This window comes from Trichoderma camerunense (genome assembly GCF_050948025.1).
Source record: "Trichoderma camerunense strain CBS 138272 chromosome Unknown V8C40scaffold_13, whole genome shotgun sequence".
Taxonomy (NCBI): Eukaryota; Fungi; Ascomycota; class Sordariomycetes; order Hypocreales; family Hypocreaceae; genus Trichoderma; species Trichoderma camerunense.
The window spans coordinates 842615-859810 of NW_028145357.1; the positions used below are offsets into that span (position 1 = coordinate 842615).

At 46.2% G+C, this 17196-nt stretch overlaps 9 protein-coding genes across 9 annotated transcripts; 3 read left to right on the forward strand and 6 right to left on the reverse strand.

Annotated features, from left to right (window-relative positions):
- Positions 1 to 430: 430 nt before the first annotated feature.
- V8C40DRAFT_276048 (fumarylacetoacetate hydrolase family protein) lies at positions 431 to 1544 on the forward strand (the record flags this gene model as incomplete). Its single annotated transcript, XM_083220788.1, has 5 exons — positions 431 to 607; positions 674 to 754; positions 832 to 945; positions 1015 to 1339; positions 1390 to 1544. 5 exons carry the CDS (start codon positions 431 to 433, stop codon positions 1542 to 1544), a joined length of 852 nt encoding a protein of 283 aa, XP_083071341.1.
- A 707-nt stretch (positions 1545 to 2251) lies between these two features.
- Positions 2252 to 4282, reverse strand: V8C40DRAFT_276049 (uncharacterized protein; the record flags this gene model as incomplete). Its single annotated transcript, XM_083220789.1, has 4 exons — positions 2252 to 3768; positions 3826 to 3954; positions 4024 to 4147; positions 4199 to 4282. The coding sequence occupies 4 exons, from the start codon at positions 4280 to 4282 to the stop codon at positions 2252 to 2254; spliced, it is 1854 nt and encodes a 617-aa protein (XP_083071342.1).
- Positions 4283 to 4785: 503 nt separating this feature from the next.
- V8C40DRAFT_276050 (Glyoxalase/Bleomycin resistance protein/Dihydroxybiphenyl dioxygenase) lies at positions 4786 to 5938 on the forward strand (the record flags this gene model as incomplete). The annotated part of the gene is made up of 2 exons (XM_083220790.1): positions 4786 to 5332; positions 5397 to 5938. 2 exons carry the CDS (start codon positions 4786 to 4788, stop codon positions 5936 to 5938), a joined length of 1089 nt encoding a protein of 362 aa, XP_083071343.1.
- Positions 5939 to 5984: 46 nt separating this feature from the next.
- On the reverse strand, positions 5985 to 7089 carry V8C40DRAFT_250470 (class I SAM-dependent methyltransferase). The gene is made up of 2 exons (XM_083216987.1): positions 6388 to 7089; positions 5985 to 6325 (listed from the first exon to the last, which is right to left on the reverse strand). The coding sequence occupies exons 1-2, from the start codon at positions 6937 to 6939 to the stop codon at positions 6026 to 6028; spliced, it is 852 nt and encodes a 283-aa protein (XP_083071344.1). The 5' UTR covers positions 6940 to 7089; the 3' UTR covers positions 5985 to 6025.
- Positions 7090 to 7422: 333 nt separating this feature from the next.
- V8C40DRAFT_54889 (uncharacterized protein) lies at positions 7423 to 8378 on the reverse strand. The gene is made up of 4 exons (XM_083223111.1): positions 8173 to 8378; positions 7984 to 8112; positions 7820 to 7929; positions 7423 to 7769 (listed from the first exon to the last, which is right to left on the reverse strand). The coding sequence occupies exons 2-4, from the start codon at positions 8074 to 8076 to the stop codon at positions 7463 to 7465; spliced, it is 510 nt and encodes a 169-aa protein (XP_083071345.1). The 5' UTR covers positions 8077 to 8112; positions 8173 to 8378; the 3' UTR covers positions 7423 to 7462.
- Positions 7998 to 8748, reverse strand: V8C40DRAFT_54880 (uncharacterized protein). The gene is made up of 2 exons (XM_083223110.1): positions 8173 to 8748; positions 7998 to 8112 (listed from the first exon to the last, which is right to left on the reverse strand). The coding sequence occupies exon 1, from the start codon at positions 8623 to 8625 to the stop codon at positions 8254 to 8256; it is 372 nt and encodes a 123-aa protein (XP_083071346.1). The 5' UTR covers positions 8626 to 8748; the 3' UTR covers positions 7998 to 8112; positions 8173 to 8253.
- Positions 8749 to 9774: 1026 nt separating this feature from the next.
- V8C40DRAFT_280856 (MFS general substrate transporter) lies at positions 9775 to 11822 on the forward strand (the record flags this gene model as incomplete). Its single annotated transcript, XM_083221472.1, has 6 exons — positions 9775 to 10007; positions 10060 to 10128; positions 10180 to 10218; positions 10283 to 10444; positions 10507 to 11025; positions 11081 to 11822. The coding sequence occupies 6 exons, from the start codon at positions 9775 to 9777 to the stop codon at positions 11622 to 11624; spliced, it is 1566 nt and encodes a 521-aa protein (XP_083071347.1). The 3' UTR covers positions 11625 to 11822.
- Positions 11823 to 12498: 676 nt separating this feature from the next.
- V8C40DRAFT_267875 (uncharacterized protein) lies at positions 12499 to 13402 on the reverse strand (the record flags this gene model as incomplete). The annotated part of the gene is made up of 3 exons (XM_083219904.1): positions 12499 to 12567; positions 12648 to 13291; positions 13363 to 13402. The coding sequence occupies 3 exons, from the start codon at positions 13400 to 13402 to the stop codon at positions 12499 to 12501; spliced, it is 753 nt and encodes a 250-aa protein (XP_083071348.1).
- A 523-nt stretch (positions 13403 to 13925) lies between these two features.
- Positions 13926 to 16616, reverse strand: V8C40DRAFT_250477 (uncharacterized protein). The gene is made up of 6 exons (XM_083216988.1): positions 16267 to 16616; positions 15437 to 16204; positions 15253 to 15349; positions 14962 to 15197; positions 14595 to 14908; positions 13926 to 14527 (listed from the first exon to the last, which is right to left on the reverse strand). Exons 1-6 carry the CDS (start codon positions 16410 to 16412, stop codon positions 14469 to 14471), a joined length of 1620 nt encoding a protein of 539 aa, XP_083071349.1. The 5' UTR covers positions 16413 to 16616; the 3' UTR covers positions 13926 to 14468.
- Between the last annotated feature and the right edge of the window lie 580 nt (positions 16617 to 17196).

Genomic DNA, 17196 nt, shown 5'->3' on the forward strand with positions numbered 1-17196 from the left:
TAAGTGGGATCTGTCTTCAGATCACAGTAACTATCCGGTTTGGCCTTGTTCCCCAGATCTGGATCGAGGCGAGCTTGGCAATTCGCACAGAACGGTGCAATTACCTATGACAGCAAGCTGATTGCTTAGACGCATTTCATTCGTTTCGACAAAAGCAAGCTAGACGCAGCCCTTAGTCTCACTTAAGCGTATTAGTGACCCGAATTCTGTTGAGTGGATTCATTCTTGGAGTTCTTCCGAAGAAGTTACTCCGAAATGCTTGGTTGGTGGCCAGAATAGGTATATACAAGATGAGAAGGGCATATATTCTCTCCCAATTTCATCGCCCAATATACTTTTTTGAAAGCGTGTTTGTGATACAATCGCCTCGTAGCCCATCCCGCTCTAGAATCTTCATCGAGACCATTTTCTCAGGATTGCCACTGTCGACATGTTGCCTTTCTCACATCTTATTCATTTCCAATGTGATGAAGATGGTCAATGCTTCTTTGCCGACCTTGGCGAAAACGCCAACGGGCCGCCGCCTCCAGGGACAACACTGGGTGCATATCCTTCAATGGACCAACTCATTAGCAACAATGGGAAGAAGAATGTAACAATACGACGGGTATGTGTTCTTCACGGCTTTCATTAAAAGCTCTCTCTTAACAGTCTAGCTGATTGTCTCTCATAGTTATTAGCTCCACTCCCGCAGTCCGCAGCTCCGATATACTGCGTCGGCCTCAATTATCGAAGCCACGCCAAAGAGGCTGGCGTATGGAAGCTTCTTTCCCTCCACCTTCTCTGAACATGATGAGTACACAGATCTAATAACAACTATTTCAACTGTAGCTCGATATACCTTCGTACCCTCCGGTTTGGACTAAGCCAGCAGCGACGCTTGCACATCCTGATGAAGATATCCCTATTAATGACTTCTGCGCCAAGAGTCTTTTGGATTACGAGGTACGTATATGTTATAGACCAGGCTCGATAGCTGAGCACAGCTGATGACTATTTTTCTTTCACGAAAAGGGTGAGCTGGTGTTTGTCACCTCGAAGGAATGTAAAGATTTGTCGCCTAAGGAGGCCAGAGATTACATTCTAGGCTACACTGTTGGCCTTGATCTGTCCTGTCGTATGTTCCAGCTTCCCAAGAATCAGGGAGGCCAATTTTATTTCGCCAAAGCGTTTGACAAGTTTGCACCTATCGGCCCGTCATTAATCAGCCCAGCGATCTTTGGCAATGGCGCATCATTCAATATCACTACCAAGGTCAATGGCCAAGTAAGACAAGAGGCAGAGTTTCAGACGGATATGGTATTCTCTCCAGAGCAAATCTTAAGCCATATGAGCCAAGGTAAATAATTACCGCGAGTTTTATGAAGGCTATGAACTGATCAGCTCCAGGCACCACTATTCCTGCCGGCACTGCGGTTATGACAGGCACTCCAGCAGGCGTTGGGGCGTTCATGAAACCCAAATCTTTCTTACAAAATGGTGACGTAGTGGAAGTCGAGATGGCGAAAGTTGGGGTTCTTCGTAACAAGATGACGTTTGAGTAAGCCATCAGGCCCAAAACAATGGGCAGTTCAGACTCGCTGCTAACAGGATTAGCGAAGAATAAGAACATGGACATGGTTCATCATATACTTACAGATGACTGCAATCAAATTACTTACACGGTGGATGTGACAATGATAAGTTCTATCGTGCTATCTCATATATCAGTTCCCCATTTAAACAATTAGGAACTCAACTGCTTAGATATATCGTGGGTACTTAAACAACACACACACTTGCCTGAAAAGATTCACTATGATATGAAGATGGAGAACGTCGAAGTAGATGAATTCATTAATCTTAGTAATATAGGCGGTAATGTCCGATTAAGTGCTGAGTTGGGTTTATAACCATGGCGGTGCCATGGATCGCTCGAACCTCCTGATAAAGCTGATAAAGCAAATGTCTGATATTATGATATAATGATATATGTAGGTTCATCATTTTAATCCCTGGTGGTCTAGAATTTACAGTCGATTAATGACAGTATGGCAAGTGACCGCAAGCTGCGCCACATTGCGCAACAGGCTGATGCCGCCTCGCTGAATTGCTTCACTCAGTATAACTATAGAATTGATGAGCGCTTCCCTGAAGTAAAAGATTATAACACATTTTTGCCAAAATGAGATTGTAGACAGAGAAGATTGGTAAGATTGACGGCTAAAAGAATATTTCCAACGGCTATGTAAGACAGCTGCCCACGTGTTGCTTACTCCTGAGGAACTAGGCTCTTCTTCAACCATGAAAGACATTTCTCTAGCTCTTTGGCATTCTTGCAGCAGGAAACAGCAAAAAAGTCGGGACGTAAGAGGGCAAACCGTGTTGAGCGTCCGAGGCGATCTAGATATGCATGACCATTCTGTTGAGGGCTCATTCCGGGCCGCCCACCAGGATGCATGGCTGGCGAGAACACCTGGACTTGCTCTCCGCTGACAGATTCGGCTGGCTTGATACATCCGCCGCTATAACTTGGACTGAGCATCACAATTGACGATGTTGATAAAACGGCTGGGTCGATTCCTGAGCCCTCAACAGCCTCTTTTGCGTCTTGGTAAGTTCGGCTATCATCAACACCATTGCATATAGCGATAATCGTGAAGATACAATCACCGGATTTCAGTAGGGTGTCTGATAAGATCGATGCACCTTCATTCGACTGCACATACATCTGCGTGAGTCGAGTGCCGCCGTGACTGTTCTCGAGAAAAAACCCTCCTTGTACGTGAGTGAATCCACGACGCTCCACGATAGCTTGGGGGTCTAGAAACTGGAAAGAAAATTGGTTAGACTCGAGAAACATTGCTAGATGTAGCAGCATGCGGAGCCAAATTGATGGCTCGTTGTTGCACAAATAGCCGTTTAGCATTGTAAACTTGGCTGCATCATCCACGCTTTTCCGCCGCTCAAGAGCCCAGGGATCCAGTATGTTATTGACCAGTGCTTCGCCTTGAGACTTGGACCGGAGGAGCAAGGCAAGGCGCCACGCAAGCTGATGCGCATCTCTCACGCCGCTTGCTATACCCTGACCGGCGAAAGGGGGGAACACATGCGCCGCATCTCCAATAAGAATGACACGTTTGTGAAACCAACGATTGACGACTTTATGAGCGAATCTGTACGGTCTGCAACGGAGGATCTTGATGCAATCCACAGGAAATTGTACGAGGGAAGAGAAATCGCACCCTCTGTCGTCATCCCTTTCTCTCGTGATCATAGGCTTGAGATGCTCCCAAAACAGAGACTCGGCATCCATAGAGTCATTCCAGTCGGACTGACATAGCTCATGCCTCCACATCCTCTCTTTAGGTGGACCAAATCGCCCCGTTGCTGTTGCCTTACCGGGAGGGCCACAAAAATGCCACCCTTCTGGCCAGAAGAGGTTGTATACCGCTTCAGGAGAATACCCAAGATCCCACAAAGGATAGGTAGGGTGTGTCTGTGGTGTTGGAATCGTAATTTTCAAATTAGCCGCAATCCAAGTTCCATTGTACGGATAGTTTCCTTCTTCCTGTATGATGCCTGCGGTCGGCTCCAGAAAATGCTTTCGTACAACGCCTACTTTGCCATCAGCGCCTACTAACCACTCACTCCTAATCTGATGTCTTTTTTCTTGCTCGTCGATGTACTCGGCGCTTGGCAAATCCTCATGTTTTATTTTTATCACACGGCAGGCTGTTCTGAGGGTGCAATATTTAGAGATCCTCGCTTTCTCCCGAAGTGCGCTCTCTGCAAAATCATCACGATTAGAACTTGAACAGAATATCCCATGCTAGACGGACAAACCTAGCCGTGGTTGGCTCTGCAAGATTCCCTCCGGTACTGCTTGCTGTAGGACATCCCGCGTGCCGATGTTCATACAATAGTATGGCTTCGTACCGAACGAGGATCGGTGAAAATTGATCTTATGAACCTCTGAATGTATCATTCGGTCAGCTTACATTGTCCAAATTCCCTCGAAAGGTGGCCGTTTACGGTACCTACCATGCCCGATTGTAGATACCTCATTCTCTAGTCCCAAGTCATAGAGGATCCTCACAGCGTCTCCTGTGAGATATACACCCCGAGGATCTGTAGTCACTTCACTGTCTTTCTCAAGGATGACAGACTTTCCTTTGGTTAACAATGATTGCGGTGACAATGCACATAGGAACCTTACTCTGACTTGAAATCTGGCCAGTGCAAGGCCAAGAGCCAGGCCGGAAGGCCCAGCACCAACAATGAGAACTTGTGTTTCTTCCATTGAGTACTGGGTAGTTCTCACACGAGACTAAGCTTTTTGTATTGGCCTTGCTCATAAAATTTGATGTTCAATAGGAGTATTTATGTTAACATTTCACATTACCGGCGGCAATTTGCCAGTCGTGGCTCTCGATCCCACGAGTCAGTATCCTCCACGTCTACCAAGATCATATACCCACGCCGTAATAAGCTTGCGAAGACTCTTTGGGTGCATTTACTTAATTGACTAGTTTCACCGCGGTGTAATTCTTGAGAATAAATTCTTCCGACAAACCTACAGCTAGACATAACACGCATCTACGGAGGGATTGAGTCTGGCAGATGTTCCGGATTGCGGGCGCGCCACTAGAGATACTCCGCGGAATAACTACCTAAGGCATGTAAATAGAACCACACAATAAGGTGTAGAGAGTATGCACACTTAATATTTACGGCATCCCATACGGCGTATAAAAAAAGGTAGACATGCCAGAATTTGAAAGGTTCTCTTCAACGGCCTGTAACATGCCACCCGCCTTAGAAATTGCTATTAAGCTACTGGCAAAATTGCCAAGACCTCTACGCGAAACCATCATGCCAGACATGCGCATCCCGCCAATATCGAACAATCCATCCAAAGTACAACTCGCTAGGATAGCTCACGTGTATTTTGAACATCCCGATCTGGACAAGTTCAGCGAATTCGCAAAGGATTTCGGATTTATAGAGGCTCACAGAATAAACGGCAGAATTTATTATCGTGGATACGGGAGGGACCCGTTCATCTATGTCGCTTCACAGAGCCCGGATGGAAAACCGAGGTTTCGCGGCCCAGCGTTTGTAGCTGCATCGCAAGACGAGTTTGACAAGGCTGCGAAGCTAGACGGCGCCATCATTGGGTCCTTAGATGAGGCTCCGGGTAACGGCCAGATCGTCACGTTCAATCGACCTGATAAAACCTTCTTCCACGTTATATACGGCCAGGAGGAGCGAATAACGAGCGCACAGGAACCGTCGGCAATACATGAGCAGCTGGGTCCATTCAACAAGCCGTTTGAGAAGCCTAGGCGAGGTTTGTGCTATTATCATTGCTTGTATGGCATACATCATGTTTGTTTCGCTAAGGGAATGACTAGGCAAGTTTCAGCGCTGCCACGAGGGACCAGCTCTAGTCCATAAGTTAGGTCATTTTGGTTACGTGGTTCCTGACTTTGATGCCGAACTGGCATGGTACACCGACAACTTCAACTTTGTGCCATCTGACATTCTCTATCACTGGGACTTCTCGAACATGGATGTGTTGACGTTTATGCATCTCGACCTGGGTAAAGAATATTCCGACCATCATTGTTTCTTTATGCAGAGAGCCGAACCACGCGTTAAGAAGACGTTCCTACATCATACGTCGTACGAGGTTGAGGACTTCGACACGCAGCTTATCGGACACAGCTGGCTTGCAAAAAGGGGCTGGAAGAGCGTGTGGGGGGTAGGGCGTCATATACTTGGCAGCCAGATCTTTGACTACTGGGCGGATCCCAGCGGTTTCAAAATAGAACATTACGCCGACGGAGATGTGGTCAACCAGGAAACTCCTACAGAGAGAGATGTTGTGGGTTCTTTTTCTATTTGGGGACCCGAAGTGCCTAAGGACTTTGGAGAGAAAGGAGAGATTGCTTGACAATACTTTATTTATAATCGGCCGCGTTTCATTATATATATATATATGTGTGTGTGTGTGTGTGTGTGTGTGTTTACAGCAAGTATATTACAAGTCTCTCTTCTTCAAAATGGCAATTAGATGATCCGCACATCCCAGATGTTCCTCTCCAGTAGAGTACTTCTCATACATCAAGTCGGCCCACGCTTGAACAACCTGCGGCTGAGACTTGGATAATGCAGTGTCAAGACTACCACCTAGGATACCTTCTTGCGATCTCAATTCCATGAGCTCCAGCGTGTCGGCGAAGTTGTCTGCAAAAAACGATCTAATATCTCTCACTTGCGTGTGAAAGCTATGGACGTTCCCAACCCCAGGCTTGAACTTCTCGTATCGACCGTCTTGAAGCTACGGCAGGTTGATAGGGGTCAGCAGGGCCAACTAAACAGTGAAGGTAAAAATAGACATACATATTTGGCATAGAAGTCCTTCTCTGCAATAAGTCTGCTTGGATCTCTCATCGCAATATCTCTTAGATGAGCCGAAATGCTTACGAATGCTACAAAAAGCACGCCGTTAGGCTTCGCCAGCCGTACAGCATTAGCGACAGCATTTACTCGCTCCGATTCCTCTACCAAGTGATACAAGGGTCCCAAGAGCAGTACAGCATCGTAGACACTATGTTGCAAAATATTCGGGTCTAGAGCGTTTCCAACTGCAAGGCTTTGAAGAAGATTTTCCTTCCCGGCAGCGTTACGTTTGTCTTGCTCAACTTGAGCGATCTGAATTAGCCCGGGACTGAGGTCGACGAGATCGACTAAATGTCCTTGATCAGCAAGGGCAAATGCATATTTTCCAGGACCACCGCCAACGTCGGCAATCCGCTGGGGTCCTTGGGGAAGGGCTTCTCTGATTGTGCGGAGAGTCACCAGGAGCTCTACAGGATGAGTGTCGAGGCGTGAGAGCTCGCCGGCGCCGAGAATGTTGTAGAGGTTGGCTATGTCGGTGGGGGAGGTTGGCATTATGAGAGTAGTTGTTGGTAGAAGAGATAATGGCTAAGAGAAAGGTTGTGAAAGTTTGCAAAACAGGAAGAGTCAATTCGAATCGAACAGTTCATTGACTGCTTGCTTTAAATCGCGAAATACTGTGGAGACGCTTTCTGTATACGGTGGCGGCCGTAAAGAACGTGAGGCATATTCCAACTTGCTGCAGCGCAACTAACATGCTCGCTAACATGCTGGCTAACATGCGGCATCTTTCGAGCTTCCGAAAAGGTTAATACGCTATATTAAGTAACTTCCAAACCTCCGATTCATGCGAAAGACAGGTAAACATGATCTCATTCATATCAGCATAGTTAATTAAAAGTCGTTGAACGGCCTGCTCCCATTAGAATTATTCCCTTGGATAGAATATTTACATTGAAGCTCCCAAGTATAGAAAGCTTTGTGAACACTAGAAACTGACCTCAAGAAAACAAACCACCTGCATAGTAACGCTAGTGCTAGAACTTCTGGGAGGATGTTCATGATTAACGACATTAGGTTAGATAATACAAATAGCAATGTTTAGAAGCATTCCGAGGTTATCTACTCTTGCATACCAGTAATCTAGCCTCTGCATATTCCCTGGATCACTGGGTAATTGATGCGCGTCGAGTAAATGGCCGATTGTAGACATCTTGGGGTGGCCGGCTTCCAGTGCCTGCGCCCAAGCTATTTCACTTTGTGCCTCCCACTGAGCCTTAGGCGCCGGAAGTGGCAGCATGCGAAAGTTATCAGTGATGGTGCAATAGTGGCTATGGCTTTTGACAGCAACTATGCGATTCATGAGAAACCAGACACAGGCAGTCCTTTGAGCTATTAGTCAATGTAGCCGCAGCCTTTTGCCAAAGAAACTGACCGTCGCCGAGACTCTGCAGATCTCCATTCATCCCAACTCAGACTTGGGTTTAAGCTTTCATCTCTGTAGAATGGCTCAAATTGCATCTTCTTCATCTGATCACACAATGCCTACCTCAAACCTTCTGTCAGTGAAGAAAGGAAAGAGATTGGGACAAGACCCACTTCAAAAGTCAACAGCATAGTTTGATTCCAGTTCTGTGAATGTTTGGCCTCGCCAACGACGCACAGTATTATATAGATCAAATGAGCTTGCATGGCCGCCAGCAGAACGTCCTCCGGATAGTTATGGACCTATGATATGGGGAACTATTAACAGAGGGTCAAAAGAACAGGAGCGAGGTAACCCCCTACCTCTTCAAGAAATCGCTTCTGCTCGGATTCAATTGTTCTCCAGAGAAATGGTTCAATATCCGTACTCCTAGAAGCAAATATTTACACGATCTTCATACATACAGCTAGAGGTTCCGGCAAAGTTGGATAGTGCCGGAGGGGGTGAATGAAAGGTGGAAAGTTTTCTCTTATCAGCATTTTCTCGGGGAACGCGCGCAATCCCAGCCAGAGCATTGTTGCGCTTTGTTGAGCCAGTGGATAATGCATTTTCAATGGCTGTAAAAACCCAGTACTCGTGAAGACCTCGGAACAGCTTGTTGGCGGGGTGCTTATACATGGCACCGCCAGTGAACTGGTAAAATCATCGGTAAGAATCGTAGTTAGAATTGCATCATCGCCATCACTCGATGGCTCGGCCGATTCTAGCACGAGATGACCGTCTTTATCAATAACATTGCTGGCTGGAGTCGTCATAGAAGTCCAAGTACGTTGATCGCTCGAACAATTTTGTTCAACATCCTTGGCAGCTCCAAGAGCTGGGTTAGATGTTGAGGGGAACGCAGCGGGCACTCGCTCGTAGACACATTGCAAATTTTTTGCAACGCAACGTGCGCAGCAACTCTCAAAGCTACATTTTGATTTGGCCTGGTAACATTCCCAGCAAGAGCGGGCTCGGATCTTGGGACGGTTGCGACTCCTTCGACAGTACGACAAATGGCGTTCAAGGGTTACCGCTTCGACGCTTAATATGAGAGAGTGTGATCCACGAGTGTAAGTCACTTACTAGAGGTAAACGGCTTGGAGCAAATGGGACAGATACGAATCGATTCAGAGAGGGCATCTGGGGAAAAAGTTGCAAACGACATTTTGCTGTCTTTGTGTGGTCATGGTTGATTGACCACCAAAATGATTCACTGTATTCTCATTCCAGCTTGGAGTAAAACGTTTGCCCGAATATTACCCTAGACGCGTCAAGGACGGAATAATAAACCCCCGCCTTATTGTAAATGTTGAATATCATCACTGTTACCCAGAGCTACCCTCTGTCCCAACAACAGACAAGAGGCTCTGTAGATCACGACGTAACTGACCGGCCGGGAGATTGAAGTACGCATGGCGGCTGCTCGATCTCCTGAAAGGCTTTTCGGTACGGCTAAATTGGCCGCCTTTCTCCCTCATGCTGGACGGGCTTAGAACCAGTATGAGTGAAGGTGAGTGCTTCATCATAGCCGCTAGCTATTTTAGTCGCGGCGACTTTCGCCGGCCTGGTGTGCCCATTTGGGGGGTGGATTTAGCAGGCCCCAACAGTTCAAACCACGGCCTCTGTGAAAGATGTCGAGGTAAGTCCTTTATGTGATGAATACACGAAGAGATTATTATAAAAATAGTGCTGGTTAGATAGTTTGAGAGATGCAAATCGTCTTGGTGAGAGTGTCTTCTTTAGATCATAAGTCAAACATTTTGTGGCTGTTCTTCCTTTACTCCCTATATCACGATCATACAAAAAAGTTCTATCTCTATCATACGCCTCTTAAAATGCATGTTCATACTGCAAAGGCGTCAAGCCACTTTACGAACGAAGTAGAAGCCAACAGCCGTGCCGAAAAAGCGATCGATGCTATAATGGTAAACGAAACAGTCGAGCATACCACGTCCACTTCGCCACGAAACGTCCATGGACTTACATGGGCCCTCATTTGCCTTTCAATATATGTCAGTTTAATGAAGTATGGATTGGATATGACCATTGCTGCAGATGTCCAAGCAACTATTATTGTGCAGTTTGATAGTGTCGACCGGCTAGCCTGGGTTGGAAGCGGATTTTTGCTCGGCTCAGTCTGCTCGATTTTTCCTGTGTGAGTGCAGCCGCACAATAACTTCGCTCTCAGAAACTGACAAATGCGCAAGCGCCGCCTTCTACACTGCCTTTGATTACAAATATATTTTCATTGTATCAGTGTCTTTGTTTGAAATCGGGTCAATAATTTGCGGCACGGCACCAACTATGGACGCGCTTATCGTTGGGAGAGTAGTTGCTGGAATTGGAGTTTCAGGAATATACATCGGGTAAGTTGCTCTTTAGAGACAGGGAAGGCCTGTTGGCCGCCACATTCTGGCTAACAACTCAAAGTACTCTCAACTACTTAACGGCTCTTACTTCTAACAAGGAGAGGGGGCAATACATGTCCTGCATTGGCCTTGTATGGGGTGTCGGAGCCATCCTTGGATCCGTTCTTGGAGGGGCTTTCTCCCAAAGCTCAGCAACTTGGCGATGGGCTTTCTATATTAACCTGTGAGTTTACATCGCTCTTTATTGCTTGTTACCTTGAGATCTCATCGAGTGCTCCTGTGTAGTGTGATCGCTGCACTTTGTGCGCCAATCTATATCTTTTTTCTTCCGTCCAATCAACCCACCGACTCAGCTAAAGTGGGCGCCATACCTGCTATTTCCTCATTCGACTGGTTTGGGTGGATTCTTAGTACTGGCGCCATAATTTGCATTTCTTTCGCTCTGACAAACGGAGGCAACATCTGGCCGTGGCAAGATCATCGAACGATTATCTTTTGTGTTTTCTCTGGAATACTGATCATCGCTACTGCGGTCCAACAGAGGCTCCATCTATTCACAACAGTCGAAAAGCGACTCTTCCCACCACCGCATATCATCAAAAACCGCACCATCACGCTTTTAAATATACAGACTGCGGTAACTATCGCCAAAATTTTTGTTCCCCTTTACTTTATCCCCTTGTACTTTCAGTTTGTGCATGGGGACTCTGCTATTGATGCAGCAGTACGCCTGCTCCCCTTTGTTCTGGTGTTTGTAACTATAAGCCTGCTCTCGGGAGTCTTTCTTCCTCGGATCAACTACTAGTAAGCGTCACTCATCTTGCCTGTGGACAATTTCTCGTACTAAAACCGAATCAAGCTGGGTGCTGTATGCAGCTTCGGCGATATTCATTAGCGTGGGCGGTGGGCTTATGTATACAGTTCACATGAATACTGCTTCAGCCAAAATCTACGGTTATAGCATTTTGCTAGCTATTGGCAGTGGGCTGAGTTCTCAAGCGGGATATGCAATAGCTGGCATCAAGATTACTTCAAAATGCTGGCCTACCGTCGATGTCCAACGCAGCATCTCCGCGCAAAACTTTTGGCAAATTACCAGCAGCTTACTGGCTCTGCTAATAAGTGGTCAAATTTTTCAGACCATTGCAGTCAGAAATCTGACGTTCGCTCTCAGAGACCATGGGTTTTCAGACGCAGACATCCGAGGAGCGGTAGCTGGTCTACAGAGTTCTCTATTGAAGAATCTTGACCCGCACCTCGCTGCAAAAGCAGCAAGTGCTGTTACGGAGGCGATGCGCCCAGTTTATATTCTCAACATTACATATGGCATAATTTGTTTGTTAGCGTCACTGGTGATGAAGAAAGAGCGACTTTTTGCGAAGCGTCCGTTAGTCATGCCTTGATGTTGTCAAAGCAGCAGGGTAGCTTAGCCGTTGTGGGTTCAACCGAGATGTCAATTGTCGTTTTGACAGCATCGAGTTGCATTGTGGGAGGCAATACAAAAAACGTCAGAGGTCTGAACTGGTACGATTATTTCTAGTCCAGCTGTACAGTTACCACTTCGAATAAATATCTCAAAGCACCTAAACTATTGACTTCTCCCCACCGAAATTTATATCACATACTTCGACATTCATCTTTTGGAGAAATCTCCTACATCCATTAGCGGGGCCACTCGTAAGGGCGTAGGGCCCTATTTACCGATGTGATGCGAAATCTCAGATCGTGCCTTGTCTTTTGCTGAATTGAACTAAAATGTGTGTACCAAGCTCATCTTTACACCACACTCTAATCAATTGAGTTACGACACACTCTTCTCGAATCACGCATAGGCCCGATCCCATCTGCTAGCCGAATTTGACACTTTGCGCGCACAACACAGATCGAGTAGATATAGATCCAAAACTTGGAAGATCCCAATATTTATAAAGTACAGTTGGAGGTTTCATCTCACCAGAAACAATGAATCTATGAGGAACAAAAAGGGAATCTTTTGCGTTTTCTTGAAAAGGTACAAAGTAGCCTTTCGTGAAAGAATATCACGCTAAGAATCAAATGAACAAAATTTTAGTAGACAAAGTAGAGCACGTAAGCCACCTCTACGATTGGCGAGTATCAACCAATCTAACTAGCTAATGGATGCAACACAAACGCCCTGAGTGTAAGTTTCTGGAATTTTCGAGTTTTCACTGGGTAGACAATATCTCGCCGCATATGACATAGTAAAATCTTTCTTATACTCGACTTTCTCATGTATAGTCCTACATTTGTCATTCGTTACCATTGACAATCTTTGTGATCGAATGAGGCAAATCGACCGTTTTCTGTTCTGACAAAAATATCGATCTGATCCAATTCAGTCATCTTGCGTGCATTGGAAAACGGAGAGGCAGTGAATGATAGGCTGTGGGGAACAGTCTACTTACTTCTTCAACAACGCCTCTGACTGAGACATCAAGTGGCACAGGTGCCTGTGTATCGACTTTGGCCAGTTGTGCAGTGGTGCTGCCCATATCAGTCCGTGTCCACCCCGGGCAGATCACCAGTGATGATAGCCAGGGTTCTTCAAAATGGACTTTGCGCATGAGGTAGTTAACTGCAGCTTTACTGGCACCATACGCTCCAGTAAGTGGTGAGAGTTGGTCAACTTGAGCGACGCTACCAAGAGAACTGCTTATGACGACGAATTTAGGACAGTTTTTCTTATTTGATTTCTTCAATAGCGGTAGACAATTTTGTAATAGCGAGATGGGCGCTGCCGTGTTGATGGCGAAGTGATATGACAGCATATCTATAGGCAGGGCTGTTACGAGGCCATAGTGCTGCAGCACCCCAGCATTGGCAATAACGACGTCTAGGTGATCAATTCTTTCTGGTATGCTTGCAACACCCGAAGATGAACTATTGCTATCCAGGCTGTCAATCTTGATGATAATAAGCTCGCTGTTGCTTCCGCAGATAGCGTTGGATAGAGCGGCCGTAGACTTTTTGTCAAGAGGATCTCGCACAGCCGTAATAACCACGACATTGTCCCTCGCAAGAAACGTCTCTACAAGAGCTAACCCAATACCTATAAGATTTGTCAGAATAAGTATGTGTGTTTAAGTTTTATCAGTGCGTCGGCAGGGTAAGCAGACGCACCTCTGTTAGCGCCGGTAATCAGATAGGTGATCTTAGACATCGTCGACGTATTATTGGCTCTTTGCTTTAGCCCTTCGAACCAGACAATGGTGATGGTATTAATTAGTGGCTACTTCTGTGTTGCGTGGTCGCCTATCATGCGTGTAGATATGTATACATATGTATAGAGGTCATATTTATTATCAAGAGGGTCAGTAAAGCTGCAATAGCTAGGTCAGAGGAAGGCTACGCCCCAGCCTTTGGTACATATGTATATTAACTGCGGAAGGTGTATCAGTCGATGTACTGGACGAAATACGACAAGAAAACGGGATAGTGGACAAAATGCCGAGTTATATGCATATTCTAGATACGCTCATCAATTTGACGAAAGAAATATTCGCTGGCTGCTTTAGTCGCGGCGACTTTCGCCGGCTCGACGTGTCCACTGGGCCATGCCACTTTTCGATCTCTAATGAGGTAACATTTTATGTGCAAATTGTTTGGCTCAATATTTTAGCCCTTACAATTACCATTCCTCGTTTCGGAATATGCACGTTGCCGCTATGGGATACGCAGAGCATGCTCTTTGCTGGGTTGACTAATGCATAGGTAGGCATATAAAAATAGATACATGGTGTTTCAGTACTACGTAGTTCTATTGTAACTGCCTTGAATAGGCCACCCCCATACTTGGGCCAAGTCACAGAGAGTCCATTGGGACACACTAGAACAGATAGTGCTAGAAACGTCGATAAAACACAATCGATGCTCTGTGGTTTATTAAAGCAACGCTCAATGGATCAGTTGTGATAATGGTCTCAGCACTGAATTCGTTTTGTTGAATCCCCAACCAAAACAAATGACGAGCAAAGAAGGCATAGGTGTCGAATACTGAGAGCACTGCTCCGCCGAGGTCTCTGCTATACTCACATATAACCAGAGTAGCCGAATTGGGGCAGTGCTGTATTGCTTTTTGTTGCAAGCTTTATTACTCACCAACACGTTCTACCCCCTGACGGCCCAAACTGATCTTCAACCCTGCTGGCTTCTTCTACCCCAACAATCCCATTGTACCTAAAATTCACCGTAGTTCATTATCTGCTAGTAGTACAATGTAATTGTAGTTATGGAGATTCTATAAGGGAGAAAACTTCCTGTCTCTTCGCAAGCAAAAGATAAGTACCTGGCACTTTGTCAGCGGTCTTTCACATACATCTCCTATTTAAAGGAAAGCTTTGTTTTAGTCATACCAGCCACTAGCCATCGACTACTAAATCGCTCTAAAGCCATCTTTAACGAATGTATATTCAATGCAACATCTAGCCCCGCGGGAGGATTCTGTTTCATTCGAAAACATGCCACTAATGCCTTATACAGCATGTGTAGCAGAAAGGGTGAAAGCTTCTCGCAGTCATGTACAATGGACTCGAATGACTCTCTCGTCATGACCTTGACTGCATGTTGAAGAGCAGATATAGTTTCGGGCGACACAAACTCCTCTCTTGGTCGTCCGTAGTCTTCCGTATCGAATCGCGAGGATGGGCTGTCGAGAACAAATACTGCGCTTCAACATTTTAATGGTACGAAACCCACAGGGAGTCAGGAGCCAGTACATACATGTAACTTACTGCATTCAGTGTGCAGAATAATACTCTATTTGTCACCCCCTCTGTCTCTCCGAGGTTTATCAGGGAGAGAATAGTACGTCGCAACTGTGCAGTGTTGTGCGGCTCTTCACCCGACCTAGAAAGGGCCTGGCTAAATAGAGGTACTGCATGGGCAAACCGAGCAAATCTTCCGATGTGAACTTGGGATGACAAGCGCAGCGTCACTGCATGTTCAGGCTTTGAAAGCTGCAATTAGCTGTTAGCCAGGAAGAAACCGAAGAAGACATGCCCTCATACTCACTCCACTGTCCCAATCGTCATCGTCTACCGGGAGGTAACTCTCAGGGTCTGGATCCCGAGTAACTAGGTATCGCTTAGGATAACAAAGGTTCATAAATCTGTAACAAAGAATATGTTAAAACCCAGATTACGATGTCAGGGTACTGGTAGGTGTCATGTATGGATTGGGATGGGATTGTGTGCACCTATCAAGGATTATAACCGCCCACCAAACTCGACGATGTTCTTCGAGCTCGATCCATAGGACTCGAGACATAAGATCCCAAGAACTCAGAGACTTGTCGATCCCGATCAGGGTACCAATACGAGCACAGTTGGCAACTGAAATGATCGCCGCGGGATATATCCCATGGCCGAGCTCGTAAATCGCAATCAGAATGGCGGCTTGGAGTGTCTGGACGGAGAATCTCCCAGATGACTCTATGTCAAAATAAAATTGTTTGGTCGTTCGATAGAGCATTGACTTTGCTACTGTTACACGTGATGAACAGAGCTTCATGGCCAGCACTAGTACAAACAGTTCAGCTCGTTGAAAAGCTAACCTCTGCAGCAGCTGTTGTTGAAATTGCTGCTTGGATACAATAGGCATCCAAACATGAATTGTTTCGAAGAAAACTTGTGCGGCAGCTTGGATATCGCTAACGCTGCCGACCAGGTCGGCAACCGTCTTCGTAATACCAACATCTTTCTTTTTGGTTTCCAGTTGTGCTAATATGAAATGATCGGGATCTAGAAAGCTTGCGGCAAGAAGATCGAGCTCGTCCAATTCAGAGAGCTGATAGTGTGCATTCTCCCGCCCTAGCCGGCTGGACGGGCTGAGCAGCTTCGCATCCGCAATAATATTCCGCGCTGATTCAGAGGTGGTAAATAGAGAAACTTCACCCGGAGTTTGTCTATCTCCTCGCCGAGCTCTTTCTTTCCTTTGGTGTGGATAATCGCATGCTACCCGCCTCCTATCAAAGTGATCGGGTTGTCAATTCTGAATTCACTCGTGATTAGCAAAGCTGGAACTCACTGATGGCAGAGCGTGCAACAGGGGTATTGACGATCACAACGCCTTTTCAAACGCCGACACTGATGGCAAGAAAGCGGTGGCTTCACAGGCCTAGCGGTATCCTGTTGTTGCTTCGTAGTAGCGGACTGACGCGGCGGCATATTCATGCGATGTTTGGGCGGACTTGTGGACAAATAGATGGTGTTGCAATCAGATTTGTGTCTCCGCCGGCATTTTGTGGCCCGACTATGGCTCAAGTGCAATTCTGCGATGAATTACGTGACTGAATTTCGCGTCCCATCTGTAGGCATCTTAAAACGTGAACGCGAACATCAGGTCGTTGTGGTTCGCAATGCGCCGCTACCGAAATCCCGCTCTAAATGTCCGCTGATAAAAGTCCGTCTAAAAGTCCGCTTTAAGAGTCCGACCGAGACTGCCGCTCCAGAACTCCACTTCCAATAACGTCTTAAGGCTTACATAAATTCTCGAGACAGTTTCTGATTAGTGATCATGTAAAATGTCTACAGGGTATTACAAAGTAACTTCTCCCTACATATACGAGTGTGCTAATAAACCTAAGGGAGGAACAAAGAGCCCACCTGCCTGGACCCGTCTCCTTACCCGGCTACTCGTGGTATCAAGGTTTGCTAGAATTGGGCAATTTTGACTCCAAGATTCTCTTCCAGAAGGTACTATAGTTGTGCGGTGTCCGCTGTTAACACTATCAATTCTCTTTATGGTGGCCCTGTAGAAGCACTGGGGTAATTCCTCCCTTGAATCCTACTATCATGACATTCCCTTGTGAGCGCAGTATTATCAGTACTCGTCGGCAATACAACTCCTAGATGTTCAACTCGGAATAGGCGACGCACGCCATAGAAAGCAGAACCCATAATAAACACTCATAGGACGAGGATACTGGTCACTCTTTCTTACAAGAACCAGATTCAA

Coding starts and splice junctions, on each gene's coding strand:
- V8C40DRAFT_250470 (XM_083216987.1), bottom strand. CDS start 6,939: ATGCCAACCTCCCCCACCGACATAGCCAACCTCTACAACATTCTCGGC. Junction 6,326..6,387: donor AGGACTTCTATGCCAAATAT/GTATGTCTATTT, acceptor AACCTGCCGTAG/CTTCAAGACGGTCGATACGA.
- V8C40DRAFT_54889 (XM_083223111.1), bottom strand. CDS start 8,076: ATGCAAGCTCATTTGATCTATATAATACTGTGCGTCGTTGGCGAGGCC. Junction 7,930..7,983: donor CTATGCTGTTGACTTTTGAA/GTGGGTCTTGTC, acceptor GGTTTGAGGTAG/GCATTGTGTGATCAGATGAA. Junction 7,770..7,819: donor TCTGCAGAGTCTCGGCGACG/GTCAGTTTCTTT, acceptor AATAGCTCAAAG/GACTGCCTGTGTCTGGTTTC.
- V8C40DRAFT_54880 (XM_083223110.1), bottom strand. CDS start 8,625: ATGACGACTCCAGCCAGCAATGTTATTGATAAAGACGGTCATCTCGTG.
- V8C40DRAFT_250477 (XM_083216988.1), bottom strand. CDS start 16,412: ATGAATATGCCGCCGCGTCAGTCCGCTACTACGAAGCAACAACAGGAT. Junction 15,350..15,436: donor GCGGTTATAATCCTTGATAG/GTGCACACAATC, acceptor TCTTTGTTACAG/ATTTATGAACCTTTGTTATC. Junction 14,528..14,594: donor TAGTCGATGGCTAGTGGCTG/GTATGACTAAAA, acceptor ACAAAGTGCCAG/GTACTTATCTTTTGCTTGCG.